The sequence below is a fragment of the Orycteropus afer genome, unplaced genomic scaffold (assembly GCF_000298275.1).
Source record: "Orycteropus afer afer isolate SDZICR_OR568_19922 unplaced genomic scaffold, OryAfe1.0 scaffold00042, whole genome shotgun sequence".
In the NCBI taxonomy this organism is placed as follows: Eukaryota; Metazoa; Chordata; class Mammalia; order Tubulidentata; family Orycteropodidae; genus Orycteropus; species Orycteropus afer.
Window position 1 is genome coordinate 7,637,233 of NW_006921629.1, and position 21,965 is coordinate 7,659,197.

Consider the following 21,965-nt stretch of genomic DNA (forward strand, 5'->3'; position numbering starts at 1 on the left):
CATTAGAGTAAAATTTACTTTTGTTATTTGTAGCCACTAAATGTATATCAGTTTAAGTAAGACATTGATTATAATCAATTACCCTCGACTGACTAAGTTCTCCAGTTGAGTAAGATCTAAAAAGAGTAATTTCCTGAAAATATATTTTATTTATAATAGCTTTTCTATGCTCTTATTAAGTAGTTAACTCATTGGAAATGAAAACAAAAATATTTGAGCTGTGAGAAAAGGCACACATTGCTTACTTTTAAAGTAAACCTTACTTTCTTACTTTGGCCCAGAATGTTATAAATTATTCGTTCTTTTATTTATTTATTTTTTTTACCATAGAGTAAAGAGGAAAGATACATTGGCTTGTCACGTTTTCTTTCATAAGAGAATGTGCTGATTATTTCTGTATAGCTACATGGTTTCATGTTTTATTTGCCCTTTATGCACTGGTTTTGTGAACTTCTAAAAGCAGATTTAGTCAACTTTAAATTAAATCTTAATTGTTCTAAAGTAATTTCCAAAAGGGACAATTACTTAGGATAGTGGCCAGGATAGAAGAATGGTGTCCTTTCATTTATTCCCTTTCACAGACTGATTGACTAAAATTTTCAGTCCATGCAGTTAGTTAGCATACTGTAATGTCCTAATTCATTTTGATAAGAGTAATCTCTTTAAGACTAATGCTTTTTCTTGAGCAGGAATTTACCTTACAATCACATATATACTTCTTCTTATGCGCTTATTAATTATCATTCTAGAGTTTGCCTCATTTGTGTATTGTCAGGTTTTTTTTTTAATTTTTACCTTACCCAATCTAATATAAATGCATTTTCATTGTAGTAGTTTGTGATGGGGTATTTAAAACAATGTAGAAAAGCATAGGTTTTGATTTGTTTAATGAAGTATTAATGCTAAAAATGAAATACCATTCATAAAGGAGGACTTTATTGTTTGATGGTTTTGTTGGTTTTTTCATTTTATTTCTAATTATTTTGTTTACTCTATCCATAATTTTACCAAAAATTTAATATTTAGAATGTCTAAAGCCAAAAAGTTAAGACATTATTTAACTGTATTTTAGCCCTAATTTAATTGACATAGTAGTTTTACTTGAAAGCACTGCTTCTGTCTCTTCTTGAGAAGGATTTAAAGAAGGATGCATTGTATTTTATTGACACATGACTGTGTGCTTTTGAAGCTAGGACTCATCAGAAATGTAGCTGTGTAAAGCTAAAAGGTATGCATGTTTTTTAGTGTACATTCCTCTTTTCCTGTCCTACTTCTCAGGTAACTCAAAGAGAGGAAAATATAATCTACCTCCTAAAAGTCATTGCCCTGCCTGCCTATTAGAGAGGAAACCCAATAAAGTACTTTTATTTCAGTTTACCAGATAACAAATGGTACATTCATGTGGTTCATTTTTATGTATTTTGAACTAAGTTGTTGTTTATGTTGCCAGGAGCTGAATGAAAACCAGAGCACTCCCAAAAAAGAAAAACAAGAGTGGCTTTCAAAGCAGAAGGAAAATATACAGCATTTCCAAGCAGAAGAAGAAGCTAACCTTCTTCGACGACAGAGACAATACCTAGAGCTGGAATGCCGTCGCTTCAAAAGAAGAATGTTACTTGGGCGTCATAACTTGGAACAAGACCTTGTCAGGGAGGTATGTTTTCTTGTGTGTGGGGGGAGATTAGGTGAAAGTTTGTTTATATGACAAATTACTTTCCCACTTAACACTTTACAGATTGTTCCGTGACATTGGTTATAATTTTCGCAGTGTATTAGTATTCTCATTATTTCCATTCTGTTTGTTCCATGTATCTAGCTTTCCTGCCCCTCCATGCCTTCTTTTTTTGGGTTAGGGGACTGGAGAGAAGTACATGAATTAGATTGATTTAGCAAGTAGAAGTAGGATTCAGTGATGGAGATAGTGTTTTGGGCTGTGCAACTCAGAGACTTGTGCTTCTCTTACCTTCTTATCACCTCATCTTTACTTTTGGGTAAATGTTGACCATTTAGTCTTGTACAGTTGATTGTTTAAGGGAGCACATACATTCCTCATGGGTGATATTGTTTGTTTTATAAGTCAATCTGTTATTTGGCTGAAAGGAGACCTCTGGGAATGAGGAGGTATGTTTGAATGATGTGAAATTTAAAATTCTTTATGAACAGAATCTTTTCCTGAAAATACTAATCAATCTTTCAGCCTCAGGGCCTTTGTACTTATATTTTCCTCTGCCTTGATCACTGTTACCACAGATATCAACGTAGCTTGCTCTTTCCCTTCCTTCAAGTCTCTGCTTAAATGTTACCTCTTTAGAAACACCTTCCCTGATTACCAAATCCTTCTCTCTTCTTTAAATTTTCTTAAACACACACACTCATACCTATTTGGGAGGACTGATTGTGTCTCCTTTATTAGAATGGAAGCTTATATAGAGTCATAGACTGTCTAATTAACTAAATTCCCATTTCTTACCCTATTTGGCATTCAAGAAGTATTTATTAAATAATGCATGAATGCAAGAAGTATTCATTTTTAAATGTGAGGAAATAAATAGGGTAATTTATTCTTCTTTGCTCTGAAATGGGTGCCATGAGGTATATATTGCCATTTAATTTTTTTTCTAATCATGTAATTATTAATTGAGCAAATGTTACAGAGATTTGCATACCCATGAAAACAGTTGTTCTAATTATCATGTATACTTTAGAGCATAGATAAATTTATTTCCCTGAGTGGCTCAAAATAAGCTACAAATATGATATAATTACTCAAATCCACTAATAGTTAAATAAATTTGAATTAAAACAGTGGCATCAGTTAAATAGGAAAAATTTTAAATATTTGTAACATCCAGTCTTAGTAGTGGCATGGGGAAATAAGCATTGTTAGTAAGAGTATAAATTGATACTGTTCTTTTGGAGCATAATTTAATAGTGTCTTTTAAAACTTAATATGTATTTAAACTTTAAATCATCAAATCTGCTTGTGGAACTCTGTCCTCCAGAACTAATAACATGATTACATGATGAAATATGCATAAATATTTATTGAAATTTCATTTATAAAAGCAAAAAATGGTAGCAGCTTAAATGCCCAATGATAGAGAAATGATTGAAAAATTACATCACAAAGCAGTAGGTTATTATGAAACTATAAAGGAAAAAAAGGTCTATAGGTACTAAACTAGCTCTGGTTGTATAGTGGTGAAGGCATTTTGGTTGCTAACCAAAAGGTCGGTGCTTGGAACCCATTAGCCACTCTGTGGATGAAAGATGAGGCAGTCTGCTTCTGTAAAGATTTACAGCTTTGGAAATCCAGTGAGGGTCTCTGTGAGTTGGAATTGACTCAGCGTCAGTGAGTTTGTTTATTTTTTAATATGTACTAATCTGGATATATGTCTAACATTTTGTTAAGTGAAGAGAGCGAGTTACATGTCCATAATGTATATTGTTATCCAGTTTTTAGAATTACATGTTTTGTATAATAGATGTGTCACAATAAACATAGACAAATATTGGGAAGCATATGTGCATATGTACCAAACTCTTAGCCTCTGAGGAGCAGGTTGCAGAGGCAGAGGCACCAAGTTTGACATCTACATTTTATGTGCAGGTATATATAGTTGTTTTCAGTCTGAGACAAAGAATAATAACATTTATTGTGCTAGGTACTATTCTAGGGACATTCCATTTATGAACTCATTTCATTCTCACAATAAATTGAAGAAATAGCTATGTTATATTATTATCTCCATTTTAGAGGTAAGAAAATGAAAGCACAGAGTTCAAGTGATTTACCCAAGGATTCACTGCTAGTAAGTAGCAGAGCCAGGATTTAGAATACAGGCAGACCAGCTCTAGAGTCCGTGTTCTTCAAATACAAAATCAGAGAACAGTAAAGAAAAAAAGGAAAAGAAAATGAAGCCCTTGGAGATAGATTTGATGTGTGTTAAGGTTATAGCATAAAATTATATCAATAAATAGTAAATGATGGTAAGAGATTAACTATGGGGAGGAAGTGAGAGGGGAGCTGTTGTATTGTGGTAAAGTGTGGTCAATGTCATGAGACAAAGTATATGTGAACTGCTGTGTGGAAAGTGAATTTGCTCTGTAAATCTTCACCCAAATCATAATAAAATAAATAGATAGATAGATAGATAGTAAATTAATAGAGTTAAGGATGTTTGTGCTACTAATTGCCCATTTTCTAAAGTAAAGGTCGTGGAACCCTTATATTTACTTATTTAGCTATTACTGAATCAGAAAATTACATCTGTTTCCTGATTGGTCTGTCTCTTAGGATCTTATTTTATTTTTCTGGCATTGTACAGCAGTAAATTACACCTCTGTTTTTTTGTTATCGATCAGGAGTTAAATAAGAGGCAGACTCAGAAGGACTTAGAGCATGCCATGCTACTGCGACAGCATGAATCCATGCAAGAACTGGAGTTCCGTCACCTCAATACAATTCAGAAGATGCGCTGTGAGTTGATCAGATTGCAGCACCAAACCGAGCTCACTAACCAGTTGGAATATAACAAGCGAAGAGAACGAGAACTAAGACGGAAGCATGTCATGGAGGTTCGACAACAGCCTAAGAGTCTAAAGGTACCTTTAGCCTAAGCTTATTGACAAAGGGGAAAAGAAATAAAGGGCATCCATGTAAGTAGTAAAAGTCCCAAGACAGATGTCTTTCATAAAGACATTGAATAAACTTTTTTCTTTTCATTTGAAGCTTGTTTGAGTAGTTTTAATGTGGCTGCAGACTTTTGTTTACCTAGTCCTCAGTAGAATACCAAAAAGAAAATTGCCAAAACTTAACTGTGGGACATACCAGTAAAAATTAAGATTCTTAATTTAAACCTGACTAAATGCACAGTACCGATACTAGATTCTACATGTCAGCATCCTAACATGTTAGCTTCTGTTGTTCCAAGTTATATTGGTTTGAATCATATTTGCTCTAAATATGTATCTGAAAAGGTCAGTAATTTATTACTTGGTACAGAAGCTACTGAGTGAAAAATGCCTTTTTCTTACCATATCTCCCTTCATTATCCATACTTCTTTGAAGGGAAGTCATGGAACCATCACAGTGTTTCTCCTGTCCTGCTCATTTTCTCTGTATGCTTGGTAGTATAAGTAGGACCATAGCATGGGTAGCTAAGGTATGGTGTATTTATAAAATCAGGATGTCTAGTACATCAGAGTGTAGCAAGTTGTTTGTTATATGCCCTTCCCCAAACAAATAAGGGTAGATAAGTACTGGTGATATATAATACCAAAGGATTTTAAAATTTGTATGTGCTTTGGATAGAGGAATCTGTTCACATGGTATAAAATTCAAAAGATAAAAAAGTATATTGTAAAGTGAAATATTTCCATCTCTCTGCTTATCTCACCAAAGTCAAGCAGAGTTAATAATTCTAAGAAATTTTCTAATTTTATAACTTGTAATAAGTACTTAAGGAATGGAATCACATGATTCTTGAAAACTGAAAACCACCCTTTATATAGGCTAATGGTTGTACCTCAGTTGATTTGTACATGTCTGCACATTGTAAACTTTCATTTGCATCCAATAAAGGATCAGGTCCTACAGTATTTTCTATTTAAAACTATCTGATACTTTAACTATAAAACTGTTCTTGGTTCTTGTCCTGAATAACTGTACCGTGCTAGAGTGGAGATTCACTCACAAAGGTAATCTTTGTCAAAATCCGAAGCTATAACACACACCCAATCATACACCTTTCCAAGTGAACCTAAGTGAAATTTCACTTTGGTATGTCTTCAAAACAGCTAATTAACATCATTTAGAGAGTTATGTTGACTACCAATGTAACCTTCCTCAATGATTGTTCAGAAAAATTAGAATTCATGAGGGGGCAGAGCAAGATGGCAAAGTAGGTAGATGCTCCCATTTACTTCCCCAGCAACTAACCCACTGAACAGCAAATTGAAAACAAGGCCAGACTTAGATCTCAGAACTCTGGATGGTAGCTGTGGTGTTGGAGAGTCAGGGAGAGAGGAGGAGCTGGGATGGCAGAGAAACTAAGAGAACCTACCCATTGACATCAGGAGCTCATCACATCCATTTTGGTATGGGGCTTGGCAATACTCCAAACCAAGAAGACAGAAAAGGACCTAAGCTGAAGAAGCTGTAGCCCAAATTTTTAAGATGGCACAGATTGGCTATGGGAGTTCACAGGCTGTGCACTTGGGAGAGGATGAAGGGAGAGCCTGACACTGCACGAATGTGCTTTTGAATCTCACTGAAGCCTGAGACAAACAGGCACTAAGACCAAGAGGAACTGTAAGGGTTGTTGTTGCTTGCCATCGAGTCGATGCCCCGACTCATAGCTACCCCTCCTTGGGTTTCCGAGGCAGTATCACTATGGAAGTAGGAATGCCCAACCTTCCTTCCGAGAAAGGTTGTTATTGTTGGTGGTGTTGTTATGTGCCATCGAGTCTGCCCTGACTCATAGCGACCCCTCCTTGGGTTTCCAAGGCAGTATCACTACGGAAGTAGGATTGCCCAGCCTTTCTTCCAAGGAGTGGCTGGTGGGTTTGAACCGCCAGCCTTCTGGTTAGCAGTCAAGTGCCTTAGCCACTATGCTACCAGAGCTCCCCCAAGGAAGGTAGCAAAGTAAAAAAAAAAAGGAAGGGTAGCAAAGTAAAAGAAATACTTTGAAGAGTTGGCAACACAGAGGGAAACAGTTAGCTCCCTGCCTACAGCAGGAAACTAATATAACTTATTCTATTCCAGCTGGTTAGTAAGCTTGGTTTGGTGCTGCAACACCATGAGATAGCCTATGAAGGGGCACCCATGAGGGAAAGAACAGAGAAACTCCTACCTTTGCCACAGGAAAGCCGAGCTGCGCTGCTGACGTCAGAGTCTGTAACCAACTAAACCCCCATCCTGCACATGCATATTAAATTCCAGAGATCAAGCATCTAGAAACAAGTCAGTACTGAAAAAAAAACTAAAGATAAGAGTTCCCTCTAGTGGTTTTCAGGAGAAGATACCAAGCCCACTGCTGCTGGATTGATTTTGACTCAGCTGTGGTGGAGTGGAGCTGCCTAATGGGGTTTCCAGTGCTATGAGTCTCTATGGAAGCAAGCCGCTTATTTCTCCCAAGGTGCTTGGCCACTGTGCCACCAAGGTGCCCAGTCAGAAAAACTTCCCACAGAAATCAGAAACAAAACTTAAAGTGGAAAAAAAATAAAAAATAACAAAATGACACAGTTCAGCAAAAATTAGTGAAACACACAAAATCATAAGAGAAGACAATCAAAAGCAAAGCATGAAGAAGAGGAAATTTCTCTTATGGTGGCCAAACTAATGCCAAGAACTGATGATTTTCAAACTATGGTGCTAAATAATATTTAGCCTTTCATGACCAAATTATTTTCAGCTTTGACTTTTTTGTTAATGCCTTGTGTTTTCAGCATGCCCAAATTTAAAATGCTAAAATCAAGGGAAAAAAATTTTTGAGGTAATAAGGGTTTTGATACAATTATGTGAGACACACATGTTCCGAGTGCACCCTGATGATAGAATTGGTGGGGTGAGGCCCGCTTCTTTAGATTCACACAGTTATACAAGTTCCCCCCGCCATTGGTAGCACCTACTACAAGTGGGATAGCAGCTTCCGAAGAAACCTGAGAAGCAGAAAATGTTGGTGGGTGATATATGTCCCACTGGTCACAAAAAGATTAAAGAAGGCAAAAAACACACAGAAAACAAACTAGCAGAGATCAGGAAACAAATAGAAGAAGAAGATGAAAGAGTCAACAAAGAAATTGAAAACAAATAATAATAACTGATAAAACTGGAGACTAAAGCAACTGAATAAGAAAAAAATGAGAAACATTCAACAAGAGTGAAACAGAAGATAGAGTAAACGAATGAACTAGAATTCAAAATAACTGAAGTTGTCAAATCTCAAGAGAAGGGCAAAAAACAAGGAAAAGCAAACAAACCCAAAAGGAAGTATGAGATTCGATTAAGAAATCTAACATTAGAATTATTGGACTCCCAAAGCACCATGATAGCAATACTACATGCATAGAAACAGTTTTCTGAGAGATAATTAGAATTTCCTAGACTTGGTGGAGAACCAAATTTGCAAGTGTAGGAAACTACACAAACCCCAATTAGACCAAAAATCAACTTCATGCTATATCCTAATAAAATTCTTAGAAGCCAAAGACGAGGAGAGAATTGTGAAAGCAGCAAGAGAAAAAAGAGTATAACATACCAAGGGGTTTTCATAAGAATCTGTGACTGTTCTCCCCAGAAACTCTGGAGGCCAGAGGACGACTGAGCGACATATATAAAATACTGAAAGCAAACAATCAGCAACCAATAATTATTTACCCAGCAAAGTTGCCATTCAAAACTGAGGGGAAAATCAAGACATTCCAAAGCAAACAAAAGCTCTGGGAATTTGACACTACCAGACCAGCTTTGCAAGTATTACTGAAGAGAGCACTCCAAATGGAAAGGCAAGAGCATTAAATAAGTGTTCATATCTATACATAAGGAAGAAAAAAAAAATGAGAGAGATAGTTGTCCAAAAAAACACAACAACACAAGCAATCATAAGGACCAAATATATGATATTTTGGAAATAAATTCAATAATTAAATCCCACAAACAATACAACATGAAGTTTGCAAGAAATGAGTACAAAGTAAACTTATTAAATGTAGGTTGTATGTTGATGTTAATGGGGGAAGGAGGAGCATATCAGTAATAGATTTATTATATTCAGGCTGTATATTAACTGTTACTGGTATATTAAATGTTATTGCAGTTGTATGTTGTATAATATAATATATGTGATAACAACAAAGAAATCACCAAAAAGAAATATTCAGAAGAATATTAGCAAAAAGGCTTATTACAAAAACTGAAAAATCAGACCAAAAAAGATGAAACACTCAAAACTAACAAATAGCAAAATGAGTGAGATAGACACTTCGTTTTCAATGATAACCTTAAATGTAAATGGTCTAAATGCCCCATGTGAAAGGCAGAGTGGCAGCATGGATAAAAACACATTTAGACATAAGGACACAAACAGGTTGAAGATAAAAGGGTGGAGAAAAATACTCCATGCAACCAGTAAACAAAAAGGAGCAGGGAAGGCCATACTGATACCAGATAAAATAAACAGCAATGCACCAAATACATGGAACAAATCCTGACTGATATGAAAGAGAGATAGACAACTCCACAATAATAATAGAGGCCTTTGACACACCACTTTATACACACATTATAGACAGAACATCTGAAAAAAGATCACTAAGGACATTGAGAATGTAATTAAAGCCATAAACCAGTTAGACCTAATGAACACTCCATCATCAATACACATTCTTCTCCAATGCACATGGATCATTTTCTGGAATAGAGCATATAATGGGACACAAAATAAATCTCAGCAAATGTAAAAAGATTGAACTCATACAAAGCCTCTTCTCCAGCCATAATAGTATGAAACTAGAAATAAATAACAAGAAAAAGAAATAAATATGTGGAACCTAAATAATGCACTACTAAGAATTATTCAAGGAGCTCTGGTGACACTGTGGTTAAAGCATTCACCTGCTAACCAAAAGGTGAGTGGTTCAAACCCACCAGCTGCTCGATGGGAAAAGGTGAGGCATTCTGCTTCAGTAAAGATTTACAGCCTTGGAAGCCCTCTGGGGGGTTGCTATGAGTTGGAATCAACTAGATGAAAGTGGATTTTTTTTTTTTTTTAACTATTGGGTCATGGAAGAAATCAAAAGTGAAAATTTAAAATTACTAGAATCAAGTAATCAGCAGTGTCTCCTACTCTCTTCAGCCACCTGCATCAGCAGCCCTAGGACCAGTGGCACACCCTCCTACTCCAACCACCCCCATGCAGCCTGGACCACCCAGGACCATCAGTAAAAGTTTCTGACCCATCTACACAGTGACCAGTGATCTGTCACCCTTGCCTCAACCACCCAGCAACTGGCAGTACACCACACAATACCCAACCCAGCAACCAGTGATAATGCTCCCTGCACTGATGCCCAGGTGACCAGACAGATAGATACATCACCTCACCAGCAATGCCAGTCAGCTGTTCCTCAATAACAGCAAATAGAGACCCATGCTTACATACCCAGCAACTGTCCGACCTACATAGAGACAGTTGGTGACAGCTTTAGTGGCCAGATGAGTGACCAGAGTAGCACACAGACCCCACCTATTCAGATAGATCAAGACAAAACAAAATCAGGGTGCAGCAAGCAAACATAGAATAAATAAATATAATAATATTTGAATGCCTCGTGGATAGCAGACAATATCAAATCACAGACCATATCTAAGAAGAAGGACAGTATGACTCCAGCAAGTGACCAAAATTAAGAACCAGAAAATCTTACAGAGGAAGAAATGGTATGGGAACTACCTGATAAGGATTTAAAACACTAATATATAGGATTCTACAAGAGATCAAGAAGGAGATCTATGAAAACACAAAGTAATAATAAGATTCAAGAAAATAATATAAGAATCAAATGACAAATAGAAACCACACAAAAACAGCAACTAGAAATCCAAAAGATTAGCAATAAAATTTCAGAAATAGACAACTCAATAGGACTTAAAAGCAGAATTGAATCAATGGAGGACAGAGTAAGTGATGTACAGGACAAATTTCTTGACATTGGTTTATTTGAGAAGAATCAGAAAAAGGAATGAAGAAAGCCTAAGAATTACATGGTACACTAACAAGGGGAAAAATTTTCACATGATCAGAATTCCAGACAGGAAGAGGCCAAAAGAAAAAATAATAATAATCAAAGCTTTGCTGTTAGAAGACTTCCTTTATATCATGAAAGATGAGAAGATACCTATTTCAAGAAGCTCAACAAATCTCATAAAGGATAGACCCCAAAAGAAAGCCTCCAAGACATATCATAGTCAAACTTGACAAAACCAAAGACAAAGAAAGAATCCTGAGAACAGCTTGGGAAAAACAAAAAGTCATGTACAAAGGGGAACCGGTAAGACTAAGCTCTGATTGTTTGGCAGAAACCATGCAGGCAAGAAGGCAGTGGAATGAAAGGAAAAAAATTATCAACCAAAAATTACACATTCAGTAGTAGAGCTGACAAGGGACAAGACTGTAGTCACTTCCTGGGCACAACCAACTACCTAGAGAGAGTGAGTAGTTGAACCTGTGGGCTTGGGACCATAGTCGCAGGGGACAGCAAGCTCAATTGGCATAACACCCTACATAAAACATTGTTTCACCTCCTATTTTGGTGAGTAGTGGCTGGGATCTTAAAAGCTTGCAAGCAGCCATCTAGATCAGGCAATGGATCTCTCCTTGTCCAGAGCAAAGAAGAATGAAGAAAACCGAAGATTCATGGAAACAGTTAGTCCAAGTGACTGGTACACCATGCTATCCTCTGCCTATATGACTGTGAGACCAGAAGAACTAGATGGTGCCTGGCTACCACTATCAGCCACTCGAGGGGAATCTATGTAGGAGATTCCGGGTAGAGTGGGAGAACAATGTGGAACAAAACTCGAAATCATTTGGAGGGGTGGGGAAAGGGACCAGGTTTGCTGGTCTGAATGAAGCTTGCGGGAGCCACTGAGACTATGGCCCCTAGCTGCCCTTCAGGTCTGAAATTGAACGTACTCCTATGGCTTCTAGCCAACAAAAGACAGGCATATGAGCTGAACATTTACACCAGGTAGATACACTCCTTGAAGAGAACAATCATGGGAGAGTAGAAGGACTGTGTATGCACAGGAACATAGCTCAGGGGGCAGGAGTCCATGGAGGGAAGGACACAGGGAAGAGGTAACTATGGGGAAGAAGTGGGAGGTAAATTGTAGTCAATGTCAAGAGACAAAGTATATGTGAACTGCTGTATGGAAAGTGAATTTGCTTTATAACCTTTCACCCAAATCACAATATAAATAAATAAATAAATAATGACATTGTACAAACATTAAAAAGTTTTAATAATATGGAAGTTAAAAAAAAATTATACATTCAACAAAATCTCTCTCAGATACTATGGAGAAATTAGGACATTTCCAGATAATTCAGGAAATTTGTAAATACCAGACCAACCTTATAAAAAAATATTAAAGGGAGTCCTTCAGACAGTGAACCAGCAACATCAAACAACACCGTGAGATTAGGACACAGGACACCATCAGCCAGATATGAACCGAGATAAAGAATCTCAAAATAAAACAAAGCTAAAAGACTGAAAACATGGAACCAAAGACATCAACCTTTAAATGTCAACAATGTCAAAATAAAAAGGAAGAAATAAATGGTGCAGTTATAGAACTTTAATACGGACAGGAAGTCAGGACGGTATCAAGAAATAAAAGACTGCTTTAAACTTAGGAAGATAAAAGCAAATTTCAAGATAACCACAAGGAAAGATTAAAAAAAATAATAATAACCTCATCAAAATAAAAAAAGAAAAATATAGTAAACATAAAATCAACAACAAAAGAAAATCCAAGAAGAATTTAGCACAGAAAATTAAAATAACAAAGAAACTATCTACACCACAATCCTGAAATCAGAATAACTAGTTGGTGCCCAGGTACCAATGCCAACCACTCAGAAGGGGATCAAAATTGGAAATTGTAGATAGAGTGGGAGAAAAAAGATGGAACAGAATTTAAAAACATAAAAAAGACCTGGATTGCTGGCTAGAGAGACTGGTGAAACCCTAAGACTATGGCCCCTAGTCACCCTTCAGGCCTGGAATTGGAGTCACTCTCATGGCTTAACTCTCAGCCAGATAATAGGCCTATGAGCTGAACACGTACACCAGGGAAATGCACTCCTTAGAACAATCAACCGTGGGAGATCAGAAGGGCAGCATTTGCCCAGGGAGAAAGCTAAGGAGGCAAGAATACATAGGCAAAAAGGACACAGGGAAAGGGTTACCACAAGGAGGAAGTGGCTGAAGAAAGCTGTTACTTGTAGGAATTGGAAACAGTGTCACAGAACAAAATGTATATGATCTGTTGAGTGTAAAGGGAATCTGATTTGTAAAATTGCATCCAAATCACCATAAAAGGTTAAAAAAAGAAAAAAAGCTATCAATACTATATGAGAAAAGCACAACAGAATGATAGCAATAAACACGTATCCTCTGATAATCACACTGAATATGTAAACCGCTGGAATACACTAGTGAAGAGACAGAAAGTGGCAGGATGGATTTAAAAAACTGGACTCATCATTACGCTGTCTGTACATTCTTTTCCAGTGCACATGGATCTGTTCTCCAGAATAGACCACAGTTTAGACCACAAAGCAATCCTCAATAAAATCCAAAACACTGAAATAAACTGTAGTACATACACAAAATGGAATACTATAGTTACTTCAGCCTTCAAGATTTTACATTTAGTATTAAAGAGTATTATATTATTCTTTAATATCGTATGTAAAGAGTACGGTATTATAAATTATGTTCCTGTATAGCTTATTCTCTTAAGGAAAAAGATAATTTTAATAATATTCGTAAGTAACTTTTAGAGACTTCCAACTCTAACAGACAGGAGATCTTCAAGTTTGGCATATAGATCAAACTTTTGCAAGGTCTGCCCTAGAGTTACAGTGAGCTTTGGTGGTGCACGGTGCCTAAGGCATTAGACTGTTAACCAGAAGATTAAAGGTTAAAACCCACCGCTGCTCTGTGGAAGCAAGTTGGGACAGTCTACTTCGGTAAACATTTACCACCTCGGAAACCCAGTGGGGGTTGTTATAAGTCAGAATCGACTTGATGGCAGTAAATTTGTTTTATTTTATCATAGCGTTGCAGTGTTGGAGGCATTGTTTATGTAAAAAAATTTGGAAAACAGCTACCTGGCCAACTGACTGGAAGAGATCAGTATTTGTGCCAATTCCAAAGAAAATTGATCCAACAGAATGTGGAAATTATCAAATGATATCATTAATACCACACACAAATAAAATTTTGCTGAAGGTAATTCAAAAACGGTTGTAACCCACGCCCTGGAGAGAACAATCGTGGGAGAAGGAAGGGCTGCTTAGGCACAGGGAGATAGCTCAGGGTGCAGAAGAGTATGAAGGGAGGGACACTGGGAGGAGGTAACTATGGGGAGGAAGTGGGAGGGGAGCTGCTGCATTGTAAATTTTGGTCAATGACATGAGACAAAGTATATGTGAACTGCTGTATGAAAAGTGAATTTACTCTGTAAATCTTCACCCAAATCCTAAAAAAAAAAAACGGTTGTAACAGTAAATTGACAGAGAAATTCCAGAAATTCAAGCTAGATTCAGAAGAGGACATGGGTTGAAGGACGTCATTGCTGATGTCAGATAGATCTTATCTGAAAGCAAAGAAAGATTTTTACCTGTATTTAGTGACTACACAAAAACATTTGTGTGGATTCTAACAAATTACGGATAACCTTGCAAAGGATGGGAATTCCAGAACATGTAATTATTCTCATGAGGAACCTGTACATAGACCAAGAGGCTGTCATTTGAAAAAGAGGATGCTGAATGGTTTAAAATCAGGAAGACTGTGCCTCAGGGTTGTATCCTTTCACCGTACTTATTCAGCCTCTATACCGAGCAAATAGTACAAGAAGCTGGACTATATAAAGAAGAACGTGGCATCAGGATTGGAGGACTCAGTAACAACCTGTGACATGCAGATGACACAACCTTGCTTGCTGAAAGTGAAAAAGGCCTGAAGCACTTACTAATGAAGATTAAACACTACAGTCTGCAGTATGGATTACATCTCAAGATAAAAAAAAATGAAAATCCTCATAACTGGACCAATAAGCAACATCATGATAAATGGAGAATAGATTGAAGTTGTCAGGGATTTAATTTTTACTTGGATCCACAATCAACACCCATGGAAGCAGCAGTCAAGAAATAAGATGTCGTATGGCACTGGGAAAATCTTCAAAAGACATCTTTAAAGTGCTAAGAAACAAAGATGTCACTTTGAAGACTAAAGTGTGCCTAACCCAAGCCATTGTATTTTCAGTCTCCTCTTACGTATGTGAAAGCTGGACAGTGAATAAGGAAGACTGAAGAAGAGTTGATGCCTTTGAATTGTGGTGTTGGAGAAGAATACTGAAAATACCATAGACTGCTAGAAGAACAAACAAGTCAGTACTGGAAGAAGTACATCTGTAATGCTTCTTGGAACTGAGAATGACCAGACTTTGTTTCACCTACTTTGTTGTCAGAAGAGACTTGTTCTGGTTACCTAGTGCCGCTCTGACAAGAGTATACCACAAATGGGATGGCCTTAACAAACAGGAGTTTATTCTTACAATTTGGAAGTTTTAAATCCAAGTTCAAGTGCCAGGCCCTAGGGGTTGGGTGAAAGCCCCTCAACCTTGGGGTCCAGCTCTGCCTCCTGCTCCCGGCCCACTGGAGCTAGAGGCTTTTCCTCACTCAGCTGGCGGCTGAGGCTGAAAAACCCAAGGTTGACAAGTAAAAAAGCACAGTCCCGATGTTACCAAACCACATGGCAGACTATTAATTCAAGTCCATTGTAAGTCCCAAAGTCAGCAGAGGATGGCAAGCTTCTGAACAGCAACACAGCTACATACAGGGTCCAAGCATGCCATAGCCTAGAAACCATTCCCAAGGCTTCTTATATATAGGAAGCAGACCACATCACAAAGGCAGCTACTCAGCTGCTTCTGATAGGTCACATCAGGAATTAATTGCCAGTCTCATCACGGGGATTAACTACCACCAGCTGCCCAGCCACTCATCCAGGCTCAGCCAAGTTGACACACAACATAACCACTACAGGACTATTCCCTGGAGAAGGATATCATGCCTGGTAAAGTAGAGGGTCAGCGAAGAAGGGGAAGACCCTCAACAAAATGGATTGACATAGTGGCTACAACAATGGGCTCAGGAATAGCAAGAGTTGTGAGGATGGCACAGGACTGGGCAGGCAGTGTTTCATTCTGTTGTATATAGGGTTGCAGTGTGTTAGAGCTGACTCAATGACACCTAACAATAAAACATAGACTAAGTGGAAGACCCTCAACAACATGGATTGTTCTGTTGTACATAGGATCGCTATGAGTCAGAGCCAACTTGTTGGTACCTGACAACAACACATCATAGCCTATATAGTTGGAATTCAGATTATCATTGAAATAATTTGGAGTTAAACATCTCAGAAACAACAAATATGCTTATTTTCTACCTTAGTTACGGCTCTAGTAAAATATTACTGGCCAATAAAATATTTTCATAACTGCTACACTAAATTCATAAGAAGAAATTTAGTTTTCTGTCATGAATATACATATTAATCAAACCTAATTTTAATTCTTTACTCAGATAACTAAGTTTACTAGTAAAATAATGAATATTGCTTGAAGTCCTGTAATGGGATTGTTTATGTTCTAATTTTTTTTTTGTTGTTTTTCATAAATATTCATAGAATCCAGTGGTTGGGCCCAGTGGTCAAGTGCCAAAGTACCTGCAGCCTTATAATCTGATCTTTTGTTTTTCCTCTGCCTTTTTCCTAGTAGCCTTTACTTTCATGTAAGCATGAGTTACATCAATACCATATATTAAAAATACATACATCTGTCTTTTTCTTCCCAGTCTAAGGAACTCCAAATAAAAAAACAGTTTCAGGATACCTGCAAAATCCAAACCAGACAGTACAAAGCATTAAGAAATCACCTGCTGGAGACTACACCAAAGAGTGAGCACAAGGCTGTTCTAAAACGGCTCAAAGAGGAGCAGACCCGGAAGTTGGCCATCTTGGCTGAGCAGTATGATCACAGCATTAATGAAATGCTCTCCACCCAAGCTGTAAGTTTGCTTTATTTAGGCAAAACAAATTTAGTATTTCTTTTTCCTTCCATCACTCAAACAAAATCCTGGCTGTTAAAATATTAGTTGGAAATGGTAGCTCTCCTGAGCCTGGGAAATAGTGATGGTAGTCCATATTCTTCCTGCTCTCAACATTGCTTGAAAATGATGTGACTCATATTAGAATTCTCCTTAATACATTTAGACAAGAGGTTCTAAATAGGCTCCCTGCCAGTACTTCGGAGATTTTTAGAACAGATTCCAACAGCTTATCAAGATTAGAGCCAGCCACATTGTTAATTAAGCAGTAGGCAAAAAGTACTATATTGGGAATCTAAGTGATACATTTGAATACAGTACAGACTTTTTTATGTAAGGAGTTTACAAACTTTTCCTCAAGGGCCAGATAGTAAATATTTTAGGTTTTGATGGCCAGGAGGCAAAATTGAGGGTATTATGTGGACATAGATACAGTAGTTTATAATGTAATCATTTCAGAATGTAAAAACCATTTTTGACTAGTGGATCATAAATTTTTTTTTTTTATTAAAAGACAACAAAAAGTGTTGGCCGGCCAGGTTTGGCCCAGAGGCTGTATAGTTCGCTGGTCCCTATTACAAAGGATTTCCCTCTGGGGAGGGAGAAACTCAGTTTTAGATCAGTTAAGGAAAATACGGTTAATCAGGCACCCTGCAAATAGCTTATGATAGATAGCTTTTTCTTCATAATGCCATTACTGGATACTGTGCCTTCCTCTTCAGAGATGTGCACTAAAAGATAGAAGAGAACAACTCCATAACCTATAAAAGAGTAGCCTGTCTTCTGTCACACCTCCTCCTTTCCATAGGTCATAGATAGGTAGCTTGAAGTAGAATGTTATCTGATTTTCTTTCTCTTTCTCAGCTGCGTTTGGATGAAGCACAGGAAGCAGAGTGCCAGGTTCTGAAGATGCAGCTGCAACAAGAACTGGAGCTGTTGAATGCTTACCAAAGCAAAATCAAGATGCAGGCTGAGGCCCAACATGATCGAGAGCTTCGGGAGCTGGAACAGAGGGTTTCCCTCCGCAGGGCACTTTTAGAACAAAAGGTATAAGTAATAGAAAAAAGATAATTAATTATTCTGGTATTTGCAAAACCAAATCAACCCCACTGCCATTGCCTAGATTCTGACTCATAGCAACCCTAAAGCACAGGGTAGAACTGCCCCATTGGGTTTCTAAGGCTGTAAATCTTTACAGAAGCAGACTGCCTCATCCTTCTCCCATGGAGCGGCTGGTGGTTTCAAACTGCCAACCTTTTGGTTGGGAGCCAGATGCTTTAACCAGTACACCACCAGAGCTCCTTTTTCATCAAAAGCATTGATCATAAGGACAGAGGTTATATCAGATTACTTTCACAATACCTTAATTCTAGTTGTTGTAGTGGTTTTATTTTTGTTTGTTTGTTTGTTTGTTTCCTTTAAAATGATTGGTTAAATAATGAACTTTATAATTAGTGGGTTCTAAAAACCAAGGAAATATAATTAAGTAGTAATTGCTAGAGAGAATATAGGGTTATATGAAGACGATCAATTGAATTGTGAGAGTGTAGCTCTGGCTCTGTGTTCCTCACTTCTTTTATGTGCCTAGCTCTGCCTAAGGAGGTTGGAGAAAGACTGGGATAGTGAAGAAAAAGAACTGCAGCAATTGGTGGGAGAGCAGAGGCAAAGGATCAGGAATGTATACTTCACTCATACATTCTGGCCTAGAGCTATATAGATTGGCGGAAGATTACTGGGGGACAGAAGGTAAAAGGAGGCAAAAAGTTGTACTGAAGAATGTTACTTCTACATGCATCTTTATTTTTCTTACTTATACACTCTGTTAGATAGATTCAAGAACAGAACTCATATCCCCAAGTGTATTTGCCATCCTTCAGGGTTACCATTTGTACTAAGGGGTGTGTATATGTTGTAAGGAAAAGGTGATGGGGAGAGTTTTAAAAGAGAAAAAAGGTATTTGTGCTAAGAAGTGTGTGTCAATTGTATCCAGGATTCAGAGCTTTGTTTAGAATTCCTAAGCTATAAATTCCCGAAAGCTGATGTAGTCTTAGGTCTACTAGATATTTTTAGTTAATACTTGTTTAATGGTCTTGCCTATTAAAACTTGACATTGTTTCTGGACCATATACTTACACATTTTCCTCTGTTCCCTACAGTTATTGGCATAAAAATTGAATACCCTATTAAATCAAACCCAACAGCCACTCCTCAGAAAGAAGGTTAGGCAATCTACTTCCATAGTGACACTGCCTCAGAAACCCAAGGAGGGGTCGCTATGAGTTGGGTCTGACTCAGTGGCACATAACAACAACAACAACATTAAATTCTAAAAATCAGTCCTTTTGAAAAACTACCTAAAAAGATGTTACTATTTCTCTGGCACAGCTGCCTTTATTATTGGCTTCTTTGAGAGATAATTTGTCACTAAAAATTACCTTAATTATATTTCTCATTCCAGATGGGAAGATAGAAACAAGCATAAATTTTGAAAATTCTTATTTGTTCCATGTACAGATTTCATAAATCTAACTCCAGCTTTCTTTTATAGTTAAAATTCAGTCTAAATTGCTCTCTCTAATGGTTCAAAATTATTATTAAAAGAAAAACTCCCTATTAGTATTTCAGGCAGTGGTTAAATGCTCCACTACTAATCGAAAGGTCTGTGGTTTGAACCCACTAGCTATTCCATGGGAGAAAGATGTGGCAGTCTGCTTCTGTAAAGATTACAACCTTGGAAACCCTACGAGGCAATTCTACTCTGTGTCATTATGAGTCAGAATCAACTCAAAATGGCAATGAGTTTGTTTGCTGCTTTGGTTTGGTAGTAAGAGAAATACTGGTATTATTAAGATATGTTTGCATTTTTAGCTCTACCTAGTTGTTCAGAATTAATCAGGAACTCTGGTGGTGTAGTGAGTAAGGCATTTGACTACTAACCAGAAGGTCAGTGGTTCAAACCCATCAGCTGCTCCACAGGAGAAACATGAGGCAATCTACTTCCATAAAGATTTACAGTCTTAGAAACATAGTGGTTGCTGTAAGTTGGAATCAACTTGGTGGCACTGGGTTTCATTTCATTTTGGAATTAGCATCTTACACAACTAAAAGAAAAGCAAACCCACTACCATCGAGTTGATTCCGACTCATGACTGTGAGGGTGGCACAGGAACCAGACAGTGTTTTATTCTATTATGCATAGCTTGCTATAAGTTAGAACTGACTCCACGGCACCTAACAACAGTTAGCATCTTAGGTACAGTTTTATTTCAATTATGAACTAAACTGTATATATTTTACAAAACCTAATAAAATACAGGCATAACTAATACCCATTGGTGAAGATGAAGTGGTACTCTCATAAATTGCAAATACTTTTTAGAAATCAATTTAGAAGTGTGTGTGTGTCTATATAACCTTGGAAATCCAAGGAAGGAAATCCAAAATAAAATACAGGAAAAACAATTTGTAATTTGTATAAATATGTTAATTATAGGATATTTTATAACAGTTTAATACACCCATGCCATCTAAAATAAGTAAATTATGGCTGTGCTACTTAATAAAATCTTATTCAGCCATTTACATGATGGCTAAAAAGGCTTATTAATATGAAAAAGAATGCTTATGGTGTGTTGAATATATGAGATTTACATATACAAGACTTACAAATTACACTTAAAATGAAGTAATGCTGGTAATGGCTCTCTTAATACATCGGTTCTTTTTTCTGTGCTTTTTTTTCATAATGTGGCTTACATTGCTTTTATAGTGGAGTAATGCATAAGATTAATTAGTGTTAAAAAGAATTAAAGACCAACAGGATGATAAATCTAAAGTATTTGAAATGTTACTTGATTTGGGGGGCTATTATTTACTTTCAAGGATAGTGCATGACTGTTATGGAATCTGGAGTTGGTTGGCAAACCTAGAGTCCATGTTCCCTCTCTGCAAAAACTCTGAGCAGTCGTAACAGCTGTATTTTCTGTACTTTGTGCTTACTGGTTGTACAGATAAGAAATAGTTGTTTGAAAAATAAATAGAGGTGGAGCCAGAGTAAATGGCAGTGGTTGCTAGATGAATAATCATTCTACTTAGACATTGCTTTAGTCTCCAAATGAACAAGAATTATTCTGTTAGGTTGAGATACCAAAAAAGTAAGCCTCATCTATACATGAGGTCTTGTTTCAACTGTTCTCATCTTTCATTTGCATTATGTTTTCAAATAGACAACAACATAACTATAAATCTTTTAACTTGTTGTGAATTTTATACATGCATGAAAAGTAGTAGTGTTTTCAAAGTATAAATATGCTGTATTTTCTCATTTCATTTAATATTTTCTCAGTGTTTTACTTAGTATCAACATCATGGGTTTTTTGTTTTGGTTTTTTTTTACATAAGAATTTAAAATGGAATTATCTTATAAGACCTTTTTCTGTGGAACTAAAAATATTCACTCACAAAAAAGATCACATTTGTTTTCAAAGAAGACAGATTGGAAAAGCCTCTCAAAAAAGCCTTACTTTTTGTAACTCTTATCTGCCCACTGAAACTATCTTTCTAAAATTTGCCGTAATAAATAACATGTCCTAAAAGAAATGAGGATTTATATAACCTATCACAAATCTTAGTTTTGATTTGTATTTAATTGAAAAATGTGCTTAGTATGTGTGTGACAAAATGTTGCAAACAAAATGGAAGCATTGCTTATTATATAAAATGTTGACAAGCATTAATCTTTTTAATTTTTTTAACGTGAGTTCCCCTCAAATAATATGCAGGGCCTTCAGATCAATTACATGCTCAGAGCATCCTCATCATTTATTGTTGTTTTTGTTGTTAAGTGCCGTCAAGTCGTTTCCAACTCATAGCGACCCCATGCACAGCAGAACGAAACACTGCCCAGTCCTGCGCCAGCCCCACTATCCCTGCTATACTTGAGCCCATAATCGTAGCCACCATGTCAATCCATCTCGTTGAAGGCCTCCCCCTCTTTCGTCGACCCTCCACCCTATCAAGCATGACATCCTTCTCCAGGGAATGGTCCCTTCT

At 37.0% G+C, this 21,965-nt stretch overlaps 1 protein-coding gene across 1 annotated transcript in view; it reads left to right on the forward strand.

Annotated features, from left to right (window-relative positions):
* Positions 1–21,965, forward strand: part of TAOK1 (TAO kinase 1) — a 93,064-nt gene that overhangs the window by 59,733 nt on the left and 11,366 nt on the right. The window contains 4 exon segments of the mRNA XM_007937401.1: positions 1,451–1,654; positions 4,366–4,605; positions 16,662–16,874; positions 17,778–17,960. Coding sequence (XP_007935592.1) covers positions 1,451–1,654; positions 4,366–4,605; positions 16,662–16,874; positions 17,778–17,960 — 840 coding nt within the window.